Raw genomic sequence first — 20,936 nt, 5'->3', positions numbered from 1 at the left:
CTAGTAAAGAAACTTGTGAATTTTTAAGTAGAAGAAAAACTCGAAAATTACGAACTCTGATATAGCAAATTTACGGTCATAACGAATTTTCCTTCATGTCCCTGCAGAATTCTTTCATAAACATAAAGTAAATTACCATATATAACGAACACGACTATAACTAATTTACGGTTGTAACAAATTAACTTTGCGACCCTGCTGTAAAAATTTAAACGTCTTTTATTATTTAATTATTTATGAAACAAATATTTTTAATTGAAGATACATGAAATTTTAATATCAATATACTCTCTATTTCTTAATTTAAGCGAATTCTTAATTTCGCGATTGACCGTGTTGCATCAAACTGCATGAATATGAAAAAGCGAATGCCAATTTTTTAAACATAGTTTCATTTTGTTTACATCTGTTCGAAAAATTAAAGCAATAATCTAATATAAGATGAAATTGACGCAAGTTTATGTGGAGAAAAAATTCTCACGTTCGATTAGGAATCTGTTAATAAAATACTAAAATTCAAATATCATACAGAATATTTTTAATACATGTAATTGATCATAATGTGCATGAACAGTTTTATTCGCATATTTTGTAAAATGTTGGTGACATTGATATTTCATCCTTTGATTACTTGAAGTACTTTCAGCTGATTGTATAACAAATTTTCTATAAGATTTCTCTCTTATTTGTTAAGAACGTATATAATGAATTGTGGGTGAAACAAAGTTTGTCAATTGAAATTTGTTAAAAACAAGTTTTTCAGCTGTATTTATTTACGAGTAGTATATATATAAAGTCAGGTGCTAGTGATTCAATTCACTCTTCTTTCAACATCGGAACAACATCCATAATTAAAACTGCCAACACTTCAAGAACATACACAAGATGTATATATATCCCATTAATGAAGAGAAAACAATGTTTGAACGTCACATACAGGTGGACACATGTTTTATTAAAAATCAATAAAATCATCGAATATCATTTTATCTCAAAATAGCTTGACAAAATTTATTTTCAACGTATGACCCTTTATCAGGTGCATGAACTTTCTTGCGAAGTAAAAAAAAATACATTGTACATGTATTACATAGGACATTAAAAATACCTACTGAGCATGACAAAATAATACATGTAATACTTGTTTTATAAAGAAAGTTTGTTTCTTCATGAAAGCAAAATATTCATGGGTAAATTTCCTCCAGAAAACATTCAAGGGTCTCTCATTTCACATTCTGATTCAATAATAAATCAAACTCCAATCCCCCTACCTTAAAAAAAATACATGAGTAGAACTGAAAATGAAAATGTCTGGTGTAAAAAAAAATCCCCCATGGATAGAATATGTCTTGAAGAACTGGTTTCTGTCAGTCAGAAACAATAAATAATGGAGCACTTTTTCCAGATATTAATTTGAGTCTATATTCAGGCTTGTTCCGTCACTTTATCGGTACGCACTTTAGACTGCTGGCTGTAACGTTCCCTAGCTTGGTCTTCATTACATTGCCCTGCCATTCTGCTATACTTTTCTCATTCACTCTCAAATCCACCTGCAATAGACGTTCAAACTTTAAAAATTACCTAGAATTTTTACATAATTTTTATACAAATATTTACATCTATCAAGTATGATTCCCTGTATTTCTTCCATAAACTAATAGTTAATTCATAGCTTTAGAGAAACACGCCCGTTTATGGATTGGTCGAAATCTACAGCAGCTGAAACTGACAGGAATGAAGTCGACACTCCCTGTTTATCAATTGGTGACGTAAGAAAAATCACGGTTTGCACGAAATAATCATGATGATGTCTGACTCTGTCTCAAAGGAGACAATTTGGCTGTTTCTTTTAGCTAATGTACTTATACAGCAATTTAGTGTATTTTACTTACTTTTTAAAATCAATTTATTAATTGGTTAAAAGATAAACTAAATATAAACAATCGAATGCTTTCTTTGATGATTCATGCGGGTGCTGAAGGTAAAGATCATTGCAAATTAATTCCCATAACTCGCATCTTTTTTCTGCAATGTCGCTACCTTCATGTCCCACGTGAATCACCAAAAAAACCATTTTATAGTTTAAATAAATACTAAATGGTTTGACAGATGCACACAATAGACACCCTGCTACCTCATCACTGGTATATTGTAACACACCTGTAGTTTCTCCCAGATTTTCTTCTTGGGTTTGAGTTCCTCCTCTGGTTTTCCCTGCTCATGTCCCTCAAACATCACTCTGTCCCCTGGGGTGCTACCTTGAGGGGGGTCTAGGGGTTCCACGGCCCGGGGGTCATCTCTACAATGCAGAGACAGAAAACTGTATGCTGAAGTTAAAGCTTATGCACATTACAGTAAACCACATGTGGTTGCACACTTAGGTGAATTCACGTTTACAGCAAGGTTAGTTTTCTTTACTCTAGTCTTCAAAGTGGGTAACATATTACAGAAAGTAATTATTCTACATGTATATCATAAATTATCCAAGTATCAACTCAATTTTCCTTCTCGCAACTCTACTATAAAAATTCATAACTACTGGAACTCGGGCACATGAAATGACTTACACTGACTGAGGCACACATGAAATGACTTGCACTGACAGAGGCACACATGAAATGACTTGCACTGACAGAGGCACACATGAAATGACTTGCACTGACTGAGGCACACATGAAATGACTTACACTGACTGAGGCATACTTGAAATGACTTACACTGAGGCACACATGAGCATGGCCTGTGACACCACGCCCCTCATCTTGACAGCCTTCAGGTTACACAGGAACACCCCCATTCTGTTCTGTAGATCCTCCATGGGGTAGAGCCCCGCCAATCCACTGACCACGGTCCGCGGTTCACCCTCCCCCACGTCAACTGTCTCCACGTACAGTGACTCAGCATCAGGGTGCTACGAAAGAAATTAAAAGATTTAGTTAATATTCTTTATTAAGTACATAGATCATTTTACTTTTAGTTGCTGTTGTAGAATACTTAGTATGTAAACTGGTAAAATCTTAAGGGATGGTTATGAAGCTCTTTAGGAATACGAAATATATCAATAAGATGCAAATTTCTTATGCTTAGGTGTATGCAGTTCTTTGGAGTAATTGAACTGGATTTATGCATTTATTGTGGAGTAATCTAACCAGATTCTTTTTAAAAACACATCACTGTACAAACTGGTTATTTTAAAGAAAACGTCTTTAGCAGTTGGGTTTTAGAGAAATTCAAACTTTCATTAAAAATCTATATCTTTAATGTATTACACTGCAAAACTTAAAATTGCTTTACTCCTGCTTGCAATTACAGAAAACACAATCAAAAACATGTTACCTTCAAAATCAAAAATATAAGTAATTGGCATGAACAATTCACAACAGATGGATACCAACAAATCTTCATGTTCCTGTAAACCAACTATTATTCGCGACGACTTCATTTTGCGATGTACCTCAAAATTAAGTGGTTTGCGGCGACTAATTTCGCGTCCAAGTCTTTTCCACATCTTTTTTTTTCGAACTCGAATTAAGGTTGGTTTACAGTTTTTTCTCACCTTTTTGACGTCCAATATTTTGCCGACTCGTAGATCTAACAGAGAGGGAACCAGTTCATCGGAGCCGCCCGCTTCACCTCCCTGCTGACCGGGTTTCTCTAAAATAAGGATAAAGAAAGTATTAGAAACCAGTTTAGAAATCATATAATATTGGCAGTTTAAATAACAATTTTGTTTCCCTAGATACTGCGCTGATTAAATTATAGATATATTTGAACAGGGATAATAGAATTAAGATTTTCTTCATTAAATTGGTAATTTTGATAAACTTTTTCATTTTTCTAAGAGGACCAACCATTGATAAATTCATGAACATTATGAAAAAAAAATTTCAATCTCTTTCTGAGGTAAAAATTTATTTGGCTTTTTTTAAACTTAAAAAAATATACTCTTACATTGTACTTGACTATATCATACATGCGTTTTAAAATAAGTTCTGGACAAGTTAACTCCCTTACTTTTCTTCTCCACTGGGTAAGCCTGGGCCACCAGTTTTTTGTTCTCTGCTGATTCAAACTCTTTCCTGATTGGTTCTAGCAGCTCATTTAAATATCTCTCCACGGAGGCCTTCAGATCCCCTGGATGTACCTCCTGTTACAAACGAAATTCAAAATCCTTATAATCTATCCATGTATGTGGTATATTATTACAATGTATTACATGTATATACATATTTACAAAACATTATACCATCAGCATGTGATATTGCATGTAATGTGAAATTCACATTTTTAAATATTGATATTGATTTACCAGTAGTGAAATTCTGATGATTCTACACATCAATATACAGTTGAACTTCGATATATCGAACACGGATATCTTGAATACAATGGATATCTAGCAGTGATTTGTAAGTCCCAACCACTTATTTTTTAAAGTATTTTAACCTCAATATCTCAAATACTTGAATATCTTGAAGATTTTAAACAGTCCCATCAAGTTTAGATAAAGAAGTTTAACTTTAGTTTTATAAGTGATAATTTTATTATACACATATCTACCGGTATGTCTATCATGTCTGCAATAATTTTATTATACACGTTTAAATGTCAATCGGGTCTGCAATAAAGATAATTTGTCAAAAAAAAGAAAAAAGTCTGGTATGTTTTAACTGTTACCTCTTTTGCAAATGCCTGCTCTAGTTCATCATAAGTTGCATACATGGAGTCGCCTCCAAACTCGGGAACTCTCTTTACAAGGAAACCTACAAGAGGTAATGGGATTAAGATGGCTTTCTACAGCAAGATACTAGAAACAACAAAGCGGACTATTTCATAATATCAGTAAATACTTCTGTTTTTCTTTCAACCAAATGCTTGGCTTGCAATTAAATAATGACATAATAAAAACACACTAGGTGATGAATATCTCTCTATTATGAACGTTAGGCATTTTCTTGAGTCCGCAACAAATTAACTGCTGAAAAAATACTCAGTAAATGTTAACACTTACAATCTTAAAGGGAAAGTTTTCAATACCATAAAGTGATTTTTTGAAAAAGATAAGGTTCATATTTGTTAGTTTGGTTTGTGAGAAATAACACGCATGCCTGCAGCTGGCAGTGCTTTAAAAACAAACTGCAAATTATTTATGACCCCCTTACCCTCTTTCCCTCGGAGTGGGAACAGCACGTGCTGACAGAAGGACAGGACGCCATTGTCTTTCACATTGCCCGGCTCACAGAAAGCCTTCTTCAGCTTCTTCTTCAGAGCAGAGGGGGAATCTAATAAGTCAATCTTAGAATCCTCCACCGATGAACTCATTTTGTCTCCAGTCAAACCGGGAACTGTTTAAAAGAATTCAAAATAAACATCATTCTAAAATATTTCAATTTTTACATTATTTATATTTTATTAAAAAAAAAAACCCAAAGTCACCTACTATAGATTTTTAAGTGTGATTTTAAAAGACTGAATATATAAATGGACTTAATCATTTTGAAAATAGGAAAGATGGTTGACATATTGAAATATTAACTTTAAATAAATGTTGTTTAATATCAAAATATGAAAAAGATAAAACTGGTGTTCCAATATCCTTGTTCGTTAATTGGAATTACCGTAGTATTTTTAATTTAACATGGAACATTTACCCATGGGGTTCATAAGGTGAATTCTCTTTGTGTAACCCAAATGGGGGAGATACTAAAAAAAATAGAACCAAAGAACATTTCAATATTCATGTATCAGTACAGTGTATCAAGAATTCTTAATTGGGAGTTCTTAACTTTTTTAGATTAATGTCATTTGCCAATAAAATTATAATTTGAGCAATTTAAAATAAATTTCAAATGATGAAAGAAACATGAAATCTTAACAACAGTATTGGTTATAAAAATGTAATATATATATAATTCTTTGGAAAGTACCTTTTCAGCAAATGTGAAAATTTTTCTCTGATCTACACCACCAAACTGAGCATCCACTTTTAAATATTCTTCATCCAAAGCCTAGAATCAAAGTACTGATAATCAGAAAAAGTTAGCTTGCAGATCACCAAATAGCATATCGGCACGTTATCTATCCCCCCCCCCCCCCATCTCTTCATTGATAAAGTAAAGTATTACTAAATAAAATATCTAAATTCATGTATAGACCAAATTGTTACTTTTCAACTTTTACAACTACATAAAATATTACATCTTTATTTTAGCTTTAATAAATACACTCAGACTGTACATTTCAGTAAAAAACAGTGTTATGAAAATAGGTAATTCTAAATTCCAAAGTAAGGAGAACATATACATGTATGACCTAAAATACAGAATTTTACTTCACATTCATCATGTTCACATACCCATAAAATATTTATTTGTAAACAGATTTACCAAATTGATATGGATTTTAAAAATGCCCCCTAACCTAACTAATAATATATATATAACCAAAGGAATCAAATTTGTATTATAGTACGTGATTCCCACTCAACTGAAACTGAAATAAATATTTGCATGTAAATGTAAACCACTATGGTCTGGGGAGATTCATATCAATTGAACAGTCATGTAGATCTGTAAAAAGTGGCCATACCTGAAGTGGTCAGTTAGGAAGAGTACCTGTGTATGTACCTGTATATTGTTACCGTACCTGGAGCCCTGGGTATAGGAGACCACTCAGCAGGGGATTCCCCACCTGCTTGACCACCTCAGCACCCGCTTTCTTGGCATCATGTTCCGTAACCATTGACGACAGCCGGTAAACATCCAGAGTGTACTCTCTGCCAATCAGAAAAATTCACATTGCAAGTCCCGCCCACTTGTCTATCCATATACTCTACGTGTGCATAACAATTCAGTTTTTACAGCTCAGATATACTGATAATCATTACTGAAATATTCCAAGCTGTAGTAAAGTACAATACATCACATAGACTTAAAGGTCAAAATCAACCATTCAGGTTAGATTCAGATTGAATCTGAAAAATTTTGAAGATGTGATTAATACTAAACAGAATTTCCAAATATAGTAGAAATTTGCTGCTCAACATTATTAAATTGTTTAGTTTTATTGTTCATGATGTATCTAAGAGATTTCACTAAGAATTGTTTATAACAGTAAATCATAAAACAGGTGAAAATGGCTGCTCTCACTTGCTGAGCTGGTAGTCTGATCCTTTGACAAACTTGAGTTTCTCCAGGGGAACTCCAATAGATTTGAGCATGGCTTTGATCGCTCTCTCATAATACTGAACTCGCAAAGCCAGGAGGTCCCAGGGGGCCTTCATGTTGTCTAGATAAGCATGTAAATCCGCAAACAGAATGGTCACCTGATGGAAAAGATAAAGGTCCCACATGAAGTCAGAAATATTCACTCATTACGACAAATCAATGGCATATACTATCCATGTTTAGATGTGTTGGTCACCATGACCAATAAGTGTTAATATAAAGGCATTAATCTGAAAGATTTATTTGATTTTTGTAAGTTTTAACATACGTAATATACTATAAAAATGGTAACTGACGAGATAAATCTTACAAAAAACCCTAAAAGATTAAAAAAAGTGAGCGAAAAAACTTATCAATGTGGGCAGTGCAAATGACATTACATGTATCACGCTAATTATGTAATTCAAACAATACAAGAGACAAAATATAAGTTTTTGGAAAACACGAATTGTTACAATTGAGCTAGATTTCTATGGTAAAGGACCTGAGTTCAAACCCAAGAGAGGCAATATCTGTTTTTGTTAACATTCAATTAGCACCCCCTTGGTTCTTTGAATGTACCTCGCATCCTGCCCTGAGGAAGTCGGCTATCTTGGACATGGGAACAAAGTAGGCCACGTGTGGTTTCCCCGTGGTGGCGGTCCCCCAGTACACCTTGACATCCCGCTCCTTCAGAATTGTCTTTAGTTTGTCCTCACCTATTATTTCCTACAATATAAAAAAATAATATACATTAAAAAAGAGCACCAATGGAGATTTGATAATGGTTTAAACTTATTAAAGAGTCATTAATCACCTATGCCGATGCGATTTAATTAGACAATATGCAATGTTAGCAAATTATGCACTTCATGTGACAACAAAGTGCACAAGACATAAATAAAATGCATCAAGTGTTATGTTTGACATTGTTGTCAATATATGATATAAAATTATTAAGAAATACTCTCAAACTATTTCTTCTTTGATTTAAAGAATATCGTTTTCCAGCCATATTTTTGCTGTGGGACATCTTAACATATTGCAGCATTATTTTCAAATGTTATAGTACCGTACACAAAATTTACATGTTCATGCAATTCCTTCGTGTTATACAAATTTAATTCTAACATGTCTAACTTCTTCTTAATTCATCATGATAAAAAATCAAAGTATATTTTTTATGGCAAGAAAATTAAGTCCAAATTCGTTCCCCCCTTTTTCCTGTATTCCTACTTCATCCTACCTGAAGGTTCCTCTTTATGAGATTCAGTTTCTCCTCTGGTGAAAGAGAGATTGACACAGACTCCATCTTATTTGACAAATCCTTCACATCCATGTCTTACTGCCAAAAAATAAAAAAATAAAATAAAAATTGAGTAAAATCAAACTGAACAGAAACCACACTGACAAACAGGCATCAATTTAAAACCTAAAACATAAGGCGTACATTGAGTGTTTTTTTTTTTTTTAAATACTTTTAAAAAAAACTTACTGCTTGGTTTGTTGACTTCAATTATTTTTTTGTTTTTACAAATCTATATTAAGGAATTTTGTCATCCATTTATCAAAGCTGACATTTTAAAAATCTACTGGTAATACCAAATATCTATTTCAGCTTATTGACTTAATATATTGTAATTTATAAACTTGCTTTTCTTCCTGTTTGTGAAATAATAACAACATGTGCCCCTCAGGGCAAAACGTGTCTGTGCCATCAAATAATGATACGCAATACATGTACTAACAAACATCATCTACGTGCACCTGGACTTATGCATCTACTTACCAGTACATTAATTACTAATCAAAACATACGGTACTAGCATTGTCCATTTACAGTACAATATGACACTTTGTGTATTACTGTTGTATTAGTAATTCATATTAAGTTAATTAGAGTGATGAATTAATTGGCATCAAGTCAATATGACTGCATGGCAGGCATTCAAATTTATTTACATTTAATACATGTAAATATAAAATGTATGTACATAATAACATTGATGCATTTTGAAACGTAGCATCATTGATTCTAATACATTATACTTAAAAAAACAAACAAACAAAAAACAGAATGTGGTTACACAGTGACTAGATATTGATACTCAGAACACTCTTTTTTACCAAATTCAAATTGAATAAAATACAACATTAATCAAAATAAAATCTTTTGTTCTAAATACATTGGAAGGCCCAAATTGAAAAATTCAGAACTTTACCTTTGCTGTTTCAAAAATGTTTCAAAGTGCCCAGAAAGTTGAAAATATTACTGAAATATGGTATGTTGACAAGGTTTCATCATCCCGACCCACGTTATTGAGCAAAACCAGATTTCGATATGTCGTAAAAGCTATACTCTTACTATAGATTAAATGAAGATCAAATAACTCGGACAATGAATTGTTGTAGATGATATATTCAGAACTTATAGAAAAGTGCATATTATTTTAATTTTCACTGTAGTTAAGATTCGTGAGTTATTTGATATGTTTTACGACAACCAGAAGTAAACAAGATCGCTTCAAAGTCCAATGCCAAATCCTGGAGGATAAAATTAGGTAATATTACATGGGCCTTGCTTAAAGGATGTTTAGATTTTCGACAAAGCTAGCACATTGTCAAATAAAGACAAATCTTTAATTTATAGAATTTCCAATAAAAGTAAGTGCAATCTTTTTTCGCCTTTTCCATGGATACAGTATGCGATACATGCGTAGTAACGTAAAGAAAGTATAGACACTGTTTACTCTTACAATGGCTAGACTACGCTCAAATATGTAGAACATAAATTCATAATCAAATAACTATGGACCATTTCATTTATAATAGTTTGTTCAGCTGTGGCGTAGTCATGAAGCTTAGAGTGAAAGGGGAGCATAATAAATATAATTGTACTAAATAGCACACGACTTGAAGGGGTGGGGGTGGCACTAAAGATAAAGCTATACTGGCGTGTGACCAGTTCTCGCCGAGTACCATTTCTCGCCAGTACATTGTGACGTCATTTTTCGTCTATAAGTTTATGTGTTGTTAAAATGACGCCACAATGTACTGGCGAGATATGGTACTCGGCGAGAACTGGTCGCACGCCAGTATAGTATAGAATAGCTAAAGGAATGCATATTTTGAAATGCGTTATGCGCCTGGCTGTTATTCCAAAAAATGTTAAGGCAATAAAGTTGGCTGGGAAAAAAATTACACCAATTCTTGACAAGATTCATCAAGGCTGAAATTTTTGTACTGAATACCGGTACTCAGTAATGTGAGTCTGATATGTCTCATCTGAATCTTAGATCCATTCCACACATGCATAACGCGAACAAAGATTAAGCATGTATGCATACTTTTAAAAAAATTTTTTTAGCTAGTTGCTATGTGAACAACCCAATTCAGTACTCTTTGAGGGGAGAAATCATGGTTTTTACTATTTAATAAATTTCAATTTATGTTACTATGTAAAAATGCATGAATTCCTATATTTTAATTTCTTCAGTCCTTTTATCAATCAATCGTTAATTAATACACTGTATTCTTTTTAGTGGGACCAAATACAGTTTAATATTAAATAAATTAATGTAGATTTTTGCTGGATTCTCAAATTTGTTTTCTCCCTGAAATATTTGGCAATGCAGTGTTAATATTTTACAGGGGCTGTACACCATGGAGAACTGGAAGAGCTGGCCTATCTGGTTCCTGTTGTTTGCCTATGTGTTCTTTGTCAGTACGCTCTTCCTGAACTTTCTACAGCTTCTGAGCCTCATCATTTGGCCATTTGACAAAACCCTGTACAGGAAAGTCAACTACTACCTGGCGTATGCCTCGTGGTGTCGTAAGTACATTGGTAACATACATCTGACTTGTGTAGCGCAACCGAGCCTGCGGTCTTGTTTTTCCACTATTGTCTATATAATATGATCCATTTCTTTTCTCCTTTAATTTTCTTTGGTAGCTTAAAATAAAAGTCTATTTACAAATTTATTCTGTTTTCACATATTAACAATTTACACAAACATCGGTCACTTTCTAACTCTGACTCTCCATTTACTCCCTCATGCTTTCACCCATATATATATACATAACGGGCAGCTCCGTTGGAGCTGCTAGTATCCAGCAACTTCTTGGTAGCTGCTGGTCAATGATTACATAATGTACATATACACAATTTTATTGACAAACAAACCACTCTCTACACTTGTTTGAAGTCCCTGCATTGTTCTCAAGGAGATAACATATGAGGATTCAGCTCAATGCAGTATGCACATATGTCAATGCTTCAAACAGGAATTCATAGTTTACTATAGATAATAATGTTTTCTTGGTTAAATTTTTCAAATTTTCAGTTTAATTTCATCACAGTTATTTAGTTATAGTGAAAGTTTAATTTAAGTTTGACATACTATGAAAATGTCTCTCTACGGGAACAGTCTACATATATTAACAATATTATTAGTATGATTAATAACTATTAGTACTGAGTTGTAGTGCGAGTGCTAGCGAGCGTTCGCCATTATCCATTTTGCAGGTATAAGACATCTTGGCGAGCACTTGCGAGCGGCCGCTCTGCTGAACAAGTCGCTGGACTTTAATATCATTGGATTTATTTTTGTTGGGTCAGAGTTCACAAGCGTTGGACAATGGTGGGCAGGATGTGAGTGTGTGTTACACATGGACCCCGAGGAAAGGAGGCACCTGGCCCGAGAACACATGATGGTCATTATGAACCACAAGTACGAGATTGACTGGCTCATGGCCTGGATCCTGGCCGAGAGAATCCGGATGCTGGGGGTGAGGACTAGATTTTGTAATACACTCCATGGTTACTGTGATTATTGATTGCTGCCAATCATGTAATACACTGTGTAGGTATAATTGCATTGAATTATGTTATACACTTCATAGTTGTAGTTTTTGGTACCTAATCAATTATGTGATAAATTTGTAATTAAATTTTGCCATCTTAAGTCAATTTCTGTATGTTGTACTCACAGGGTATAAATGGAAGTTTACCTAGTACAAGATATATACATACGTGAGAATTGCTAGCTGAGATTGGATGTTTAACAGTCAAAAGAATGTACATGTACATAGAAATTTAGCTGGAGATTCAATCACAATATCATGATATTTTTTTTTGTAACATCTTTATTTTAGAATTTCTTTTTATTTACAATTCACATTTGGAAAAAGGTATTTATCAAATGATTGCCTCATGTGCTCAATTTTTAAGCATAAAACCCAAAAAACCTGTAAAAAGGCAGATAAAGTTGATTGAGAAATGACTAATCTGTAAGAGTTCTCTTTTGTCATGTGGTTGTTCTCACTTAATTAACCAAGATTTTGAAATGATCTGATTTTAGACAACAAAGATCTATGGGAAGAAAGTCCTCCAGCTGATTCCTCTGATTGGCTGGGCCTGGTGGTTCACAGAGTCGCTGTTCCTGAAGAGGGACTGGACCAAGGATAAACAGATTATCCAGGAGGGAGTCCGGACAGCTGTGGAGTATCCAGACAACTACTGGGTCACTGTAAGAACTACTACTGGGTCACTAGGTCACTGTAAGAACAACAACTGGGTCACTGTAAGAACAACTACTGGGTCACTGTAAGAGCAACTACTTGGTCACTGTAAGAACAACTACTGGCATGGGTCACTGTAAAAACAACAACTGGGTCACTGTAAGAACAACTACTGGGTCATTGTAAGATCAACTACTGGGTCATGTAAAAACTACTACTTGGTCATTGTAAGAACAACTACTAGGTCACTGTAAGAACAACTACTGGGTCACTGTAAGAACATCTACTGGGTCACTGTAAAAACTACTACAGGTTCACTGAGAACTACTACTGGGTCACTAGGTAACTGTAAGAACAACTACTGGGTCACTATAAAAACTACTACTGGTTAGGGTTGGCAAAAAAGCGGGAAATACTCATATTACCCAGGACGGTGGGAAATACTGGTACTGTAAAACGAGAAAATTTGGCGCATACTTATTTTAGCGCAAATGCAAGTGCCAGTAGATTTGCACAATTATATTTTAGCGCATGCATCTTTTCTTTAAAAAAGAAAACAAAAAATGTTGTTGTTTGATAAACGATCACGCCCAAAATTTAGTTCTGTGTTCACTCAAGCACGTGAACACAACGACTTTGATTTCTATCTCGCATGCACGGTAAACTGTCGTTGAGAACAATACACTTACTTTTGTGTAAATCGTCAGTAGATAGATATGAAAACTTCATTTATTGGCGATGATGTGTAATTTTTGTTGGTAAACAAATTTGAGTTATCGGACTTTGAATTTAACCTGTCGACTTGGATAACACTAGAAAAGTCCCGAAACTAAAAGTGAAATCGAATGCTACATTTACCATGAGTTTCAATCACCATGAGAGAATCTTTTTCACAGTAATTTTACATAAAAAAACACAAAAATAGGTATCGTCTTGTTATCTTTATATCCACTAATCAGAGATCAATAAAATTATGATCAATCATGTATTGTCAGCGTTAACGAACGCAACGCTTAATCACATTTTCACCTCGAGACGCTAAATGGAAATGGCATGGGGAGAAGCCCAATTTTCAAGGTGCTAATGAGAGATATTAAAAAGCAATTAAAACTGAATTAATCAATCCATGTTTAGGCACTTATTCTGATAACCCTTAACGTTTACCCGTGGAATTGTTTAAACAAACAGAACCGACAGCATCTGATATTTAAATTAACACTTCAATATAGCCTTAAAAATTGACTGACGTTATTGTTTTGCAACTTGAAGAAATTTAATACATATAAAAAATCGTTGGTGCACTATTAATTTTAGCGCTCAGAGGTAGTTGCGCCAAAGGCGCTAAAATGTGTAGTGCGCCATATTTTCTCGTTTTACAGTAATTCCCGGGAATTACTGGTATTTCCCGGGAAATACTGGGACATAAAGTACAACTACATATTATAGTACTTCATACTTAGACATTAGTCTTAATCAAATCTGTAGGGATGTAGACAATAGTACACCTTGTCAGCTTTTTGACATTTTATAATGTTCTTTGATTTTAACAAGTTTGACTGCCCAGTAATGCATTGGTTATCTTCTTATGAATACTCAACATGGTTCATTCATTGACAAGATTGTTATTTGTTTTTAAGACTAGTCAGGTATAGGTGAATCTATACAGTTATCATAAACATAATATGAAAAGTTCCATTTTCTGTTTATTTGGTGAATGTGAAAATGGTGCAAGAAAATTGAATGTGAAAAATAAAGTGTGACTGGGTCACTACCTTAGTATGCAACACACCTAAGAAGAAGCCAATCAGCCCCACTCATAGTATATATCTCCCCAAAACAGGAGCACAAAACTGTCAAGTGTCATTTATTATAACAACATGTGTGATTATTTAATTGTTACTTGTAACACTTACAGTAATTATAACAGTTTATTTTGTGCTTTGAATTATAAATCTGTAACACAGAAAACTTGAAGTTCAAAAAGCTGGACTAAAATTTGTACTTTAGCAGCTATAGAAGTCTTTGGGAATAGGTGATTGGTGAATTTAAGATTCATAAACTGGCAGTGAAATGGGAAAGTGGGATAAATTGGTTTTTGATGCTTATTGTTAATATCTTTTATCATAAACATATGTTTTGCATTGAAAAAATTAAAGGAATAAAGATTATAAATTTGTATTTCCCAGTATTTCCCAGATTAGTGAAAAACAGTAGTATTGACCGTGACGGGAAATACCGGTATTTACCACCGGTAATTCCCAGCACTGGTATTTCCCGGCCAACCCTGCTACTGGTTCACTGAGAACTACTACTGGGTCACTAGGTAACTGTAAGAACAACTACTGGGTCACTGTAAAAACTACTACTGGGTCACTGAGAACTACTACTGGGTCACTAGGTCACTGTAAGAACTACTACTTGGTCACTGTTAGAGCTATTATTGATCTTTACAAAGAAATATAACAAACTTGAAATTATTGATAACATTTGGGTATGAAGTGTTATCTAAATGTTAGAGGACTTATTGGTGTGTTATTGATGGGGAAAGCTTGATGAACCCCATTCTGTTTGAAGTTCTTGATCAATCATAGTTTCATAGATGCAATCACATGTAGAATGAAGTACGTACACTGAATGTAAATGAGGCCAAACATATGATGGTTTTGTTAAACATTGCTTCAATTAGTCAAATGAAGCAGCATTGATCACTTTTATTGTAATATTGAAAAACACTCAATTTGAAGTTTTAGAAAATATGAAATTAAACAGATTTATTTCCCTTTTCAAGTATTGCAATTGAAAAAATGAAATTCCTTTCTGTGTTATACATGTATATTGAAATTGAAACTTTTGGCCATAGAATCGAATGATAAATTTATCCTTGCCTAAAATTATAATTGACCATTTTCTTTTTGCTAGCTTTTACTTTTCCCTGAAGGAACCAGACTGACAAACCAGAAACTGGAAAACAGCCACATTGTGGCCAAAGAGAAAGGCTACCCGATAATGAAGCACCACCTGCTGCCCAGACCAAAGGGGTTTGCCTACTCCATTCAGGAACTCAAAGGAAAATGTAGGAAAATAATACTGTAGATTCCTATTTAAATGCAGGGAATATTTCTGCGTAAAATTGCAGAGGCACGTCTCGCAAATTTTAAAATCTCGCTTTTAATTTTTTTGATATATATAAACTACATGAAACTTACCATGATAAAAATTTGGCATTCGCGATTTTATATTCTCACTATTTTATGGAAAACACGGGAATTGCATTTGCATAAAACAAGGAATATACAGCACTTGGAATTTAACAGAATTTTTATTGGGTACAGTATTTCTTTACATGTACAATTCAGGGATGAAGGAAGGGACTATAGAGATCCGTAATCCTTTTATATACTTATCACACTTGATGATTAGATTACTGACGTTTTTTTACCCTTTTTATATAGTAAATGCCGTGTATGATGCTACAGTTGTGTTTGATGACGGCTACCCCTCTCTGATGGATGTACTTCATGGCAAGAAGATCATGAGTAGAATCCGAGCCAGGTTTGTCATGCAATTGATCTTCAGATACTGTTGACTCTTTATTGTAGGTGATTCAACAGTTTTTTTTATCAAATCGCAAGAAAATGATATTGACCAAAAATTTAAATTATTTCTCAGTACATATGTATAACATGAATAAATACAACTGAAGGATTTTAAATTAGTATATCATCTTACATACTTTGGAATCATTAAATTTTGTAGTGGCTCAATTATCATGGAATTCGAGGGTACCTCTAATCCACTAATTAACATCCTCGACAAATTAATAAATTAGGGTAATAAAGTCATATTTGAGTTATAGGTTTAAGAGAATACACAAAATTACGTCCTCACAAATCTGTAAAATTTTAGCAGTCCACGAAAATTGGCCCCTACAAAATTTAATGATTCCACAGTAATATCGACGATTTTTTGCGATATATAACTATACTCATTTTATGTCTAACAGTATTTATCATTGACAAAACCTTTTACCATGATATCATTAGGGAGAGTTTATTCTTGAATCTCTAGTAAATTAAATGTATGTTTCATCAGTTACCTTTGAATTTAAATCGATTAATATCCGTGATCTTCCTGAATGCTGTAGGAGGTACGAGGTCAAAGATTTACCGGACTCTGAGGAGGAGTTGTCCGAATGGCTGAGGAATTTGTTTAAAGAAAAGGTATTTACATGTACAGTCAAACTTGTATTAAGCAGTCACCTGCCGGAGGCACCCAAAGTGACCTCTTAACAGAGGTGACCTTTGAATAGAGACTTGTGAATTTGCCAACATCAAATCCATTTTTAGAACAATTATTCAATTTTATTTCAATTATATACTTGATATTTAGAATAATGTATCAAAATGATAGATAAAGTAATTGATTTGATGTTTTTATAGTATATATTATATTTACAAATAAGTAGAAATACATTACAATGCATTGTGCATGCAATTTTTATATTTCTTTAAATTATTCAAAAAAGTCATTACGTGATAAAACCTTGTCACCGACATTTTCACAACTACAACACTAATACTATTTTCATGAGTACCGTATATATAGAAAACAAACACTTTTAATACAAATCAACAATTACGTTTTTAACCGACCGTATCTGAACTCAAAATCATATTATTAAATCAAGCAATTTTCTCTTGCCTCGCCGCGGACATTTTTGACACCTGTATAGCATTCATGTTTATAAAACAAACATATTGTTAATACTTGTTTAAACAATTCACTTGATTCCCATTCGTATCTGATCTGCCAATTATGTATTTTAAATACATCGATTAATTTGGTTTCTCTCGCCTCAAGCGTATAATTATTGTTTACATTTATACCCGACATTCGGAAGCCATGTTTAAAATCCCCGGGTGTAAATCATGTGACCGGCCAAGATGGCCCCCTATGCATGTCGACTGTACAGTTTCGGATCAAAATACGATGACCGCTGACCGCGTTAGACAGGTGATCGCTTTTTAGAGGGCAATTATATAGGATTTTTCATCGGGAGGAAATAAAATAACCGCATACGAAAGGTGACTGCTTAATAGGGGTGACCGCTACGGCAGTTTTGACTGTATATTAATAATAAAATTACTTACAATTATAAAATTATAATTATGAAATTACAAAATGTGTTTTGTCAATGCTAGCATCTCAGACAGTGTTTTCGTAGACAATGTCTAAGTCCTGTGGATGACACCATATCCTCTAGCTTCAAAAAGAAATAAATTCTATTAGAATATTGATATGAAAATAAACCATTTATCCATTTACTTGGTTTGTAGGATGATGTAGTTGAAAAGTTTTACCAAACCAAAGAATTAGACAGACCAGGATTTCGAATACCAAAACGCTACAATGACCTAGTCATGCATATATTCTGGATCATTGTGACTCTTGTGCCATTGCTATTTTACCTAGTCAATGTTTTATTCTATGGAAGTCTTCTTCATAAAGCTGTGATAGTCTTAGTCTTTGTTTTAGGTAAGTCCTAATAAAAGGAAAGATGTTGCTTTTTTTATTAGTCCCCTACCGGTTTTCACCGGTAGGGGACGTGTATTGCTTATGCAATACTCTCAGAATGCTTGTTTTCATTTGTCATTTTTTTTCTTCAGTTTTTTAAAAAATTTTACCCCAACCAATACGGCAATTTTGGCAATACCTATATGTTTATTAAAAGAAAAATCATTGCAAAAAACCTAGTAACCATCTAATATATTACTAAAACTTTATATGATAATCCTCAGAGTTGAATCTTGTACATGAAACAGTACATGCATTTGATTTTTGATAGAAAAATTGAAACACGTGATATTCACCTACATGTATGCTTTCTTTGTGTAAATTATTACTGGAATTGTTTGGGTTTTTTTTCAGTAAATTTATTAGCCAAATTTATGATTGGTTTCACTCAACTAGAGAAAGGCTCAGCATATGGAAAAGTTATCACCAAAAAGAAGGCGGAATAGAGAAGGTGGGAGCTAGCTAGGAGAAGAAGAGAGTTCAACACAGGCTACCATGTCCCCCTTTTACATGTTAACCTTTAGAATGGATTATTTTGCTTAGTGCCTCTTATTTATACCAAATACCTGCCAATTTACATACCACAGATACTTGTTAATGCTTTGTTTAGCAGGGTGTTTATTCAAGAATATTCCTCAAACGTACAGTACCAGTTCTACAAATGTACATTACAAATTTTTTTTTTTTAATTTTATGAATGAAAAGATATAGTTATAAATATCTATATCAAAGGCTGTTTTTAAACTTTTTTGTATCTATTGCAGTCACTTTTTATTTTTAGAATATGATATTTAGTTTGGAAGTTTATCCAACATAAAAATCATAATAAATAAACATGACACATTGTTATCCCTGATCTAAGGAACACATTTAATTTAACAGCTACCTTAGTTGATTGAGTATGACGTACCTTTGGGAAAATTTTAATCTGTAAACTCTTTTAACCTAGGTTGTATGAGTTTAGAATATCCAGGGTAACTTCAGTTAAATTTAGTTATAGCAAAGTCGTTGGGACCAGTGGATTTACATGTACTTCTTTGTATCATTCTGTAATTCGTTTATTCGCATAACAAATTCATAATACCGGTAATCAAGAAACAATAAAGCGAATTTGCTATATTCATGTTATCTTCCAAAGACTACAATTTATGATAAATAAAAAATACATTCTTCGAATAATTGGATTGTTAACTGAAGGATGTGTGTGGAAATAAATTCATTCAAACTATTTTGCCAATTAGTATTGCTTACTTTAATTTGAAAATATTTAGAAATTTGTTACAAAGGTTTGAAACTGTGCTATTTTTCATCTCTATGGCTGTAACAAGACTCAAAATCAATTTGTTATAACTGTAAATTTTGCTTTTTCCGAATTTGTTATAATCTTTAAATTTTGCAATGATTTGTAAAGAATTTTGCTGGAGACTCAACAAAACTTCAATGTATATCCAATATTTCGCTATATCTGTGTTCACATTAATTAATACATGTAGTAAAAGAGTTTTAATTACTATCAAGTATTAAATTCATTTTTTTATTTCAATATTTTTGTCATTTAATCAATTAAATGAAATAATTTGTCCTCAGAACATGAGTAATTAATTATACATGTATTTGTATTCAGTATAGTAATATTAAGTTGTTGATGCAAATCAATTTTTAAGATATTTAGCTAATTTGTTTGCCAATCAAATAATACATCAAATTGAACTTATTATCACTTCACTGTAGAACTATTAACATGTTAGTTTATATAGGATCCATCAGGAATATATCAATAGTTTATAGAGATTAATTTTAAAAGTGTAACTATTAAGATTATTACTAAAATGCTTTCCTTATTATATAATGACTTAAAAAAAGAGTGTTGGAAATATCAAATCGTGGTGATTGTTAGCCCTACTACTTTTCCAACGTATGTATCCATGTTTCTTCCATGTGTATGTATGTCTGTGTGTGATTTTGTATTTAATTTGTGATATTATAATAATACAAATGCTGAGTTGCAAGATTTTACAGTATAGTTTCTTCAATCTCTCATCATATTATAACGTACATATAATGTGGATTAATTAGAATTCGTTGTGACTGAATTTTCGTGGTAATCAAGGGTAACTTTTCCCCACGAATTTAAATTCTCAATGAAAACAAATTTAGAAAGAGTTATCTTTGTTTCTGAACTTACAATTACACCTGCAAGAATATACAACAAACTGCCAATCCCTAAAAGTTGGCAAATTTAAATAATTCCACACTATAAGAATGACATGTTCTTTTTCCAAATCTGTGAGAGCTTTATATGGAGCAATCACTGATTATGATTTTTGCTGTATCAGATCATACCTGTTAACCCTCCCGCATTGCGCGGGAGACTCCCGCAAAACGGCCTAAAAATCTTAGATCTCCCGCATCCAACCTATCTCCCGCGCGGGAGACAAATTTCTCCCGCAATCGTATTTGTCTCCCCCATCGACCCCCCCCCCCAATTCTGAATCTTTACATGCAAATTTAAACAACCACTGCGGGGTTTTCTCTCATTTTAGGCTCAAATAAGCTGCTGTGTAGCTTGAATATATCAAAATTTATCCAAGTACTGTCTACCGTGATCATAGTATGACATGTTATCAGTTTACTTTT

The 20,936-nt window shown here is 33.2% G+C and overlaps 2 protein-coding genes across 3 annotated transcripts; one reads left to right on the top strand and one right to left on the bottom strand.

Annotated features, from left to right (window-relative positions):
• Positions 1-934: 934 nt before the first annotated feature.
• On the bottom strand, positions 935-9,562 carry LOC128184214 (tyrosine--tRNA ligase, cytoplasmic-like). The gene is made up of 14 exons (XM_052853587.1): positions 9,428-9,562; positions 8,452-8,550; positions 7,788-7,934; positions 7,149-7,324; positions 6,646-6,775; positions 5,928-6,008; positions 5,652-5,703; positions 5,163-5,345; positions 4,678-4,763; positions 4,015-4,147; positions 3,557-3,654; positions 2,718-2,911; positions 2,161-2,299; positions 935-1,550 (listed from the first exon to the last, which is right to left on the bottom strand). The coding sequence occupies exons 2-14, from the start codon at positions 8,542-8,544 to the stop codon at positions 1,440-1,442; spliced, it is 1,623 nt and encodes a 540-aa protein (XP_052709547.1). The 5' UTR covers positions 8,545-8,550; positions 9,428-9,562; the 3' UTR covers positions 935-1,439.
• Positions 9,563-9,687: 125 nt separating this feature from the next.
• On the top strand, positions 9,688-19,960 carry LOC128184215 (1-acyl-sn-glycerol-3-phosphate acyltransferase delta-like). 2 transcript variants are annotated; one of them, XM_052853588.1, is made up of 9 exons: positions 9,688-9,766; positions 10,857-11,037; positions 11,824-11,993; positions 12,566-12,733; positions 15,645-15,798; positions 16,178-16,277; positions 16,870-16,945; positions 18,062-18,260; positions 18,654-19,960. In XM_052853588.1, exons 2-9 carry the CDS (start codon positions 10,869-10,871, stop codon positions 18,743-18,745), a joined length of 1,128 nt encoding a protein of 375 aa, XP_052709548.1. In that variant the 5' UTR covers positions 9,688-9,766; positions 10,857-10,868; the 3' UTR covers positions 18,746-19,960. The 2 variants fall into 2 exon arrangements, with proteins under 2 accessions (XP_052709548.1, XP_052709549.1); XM_052853589.1 differs by having other exon boundaries at positions 9,739-9,869.
• The last annotated feature ends 976 nt before the right edge of the window (positions 19,961-20,936 follow it).

The sequence above is a fragment of the Crassostrea angulata genome, chromosome 5 (genome assembly GCF_025612915.1).
Source record: "Crassostrea angulata isolate pt1a10 chromosome 5, ASM2561291v2, whole genome shotgun sequence".
NCBI lineage: Eukaryota > Metazoa > Mollusca > Bivalvia > Ostreida > Ostreidae > Magallana > Magallana angulata.
The sequence above is the reverse complement of the archived record's forward strand: the minus strand, read 5'-3'. Positions and strand labels throughout refer to the sequence as shown.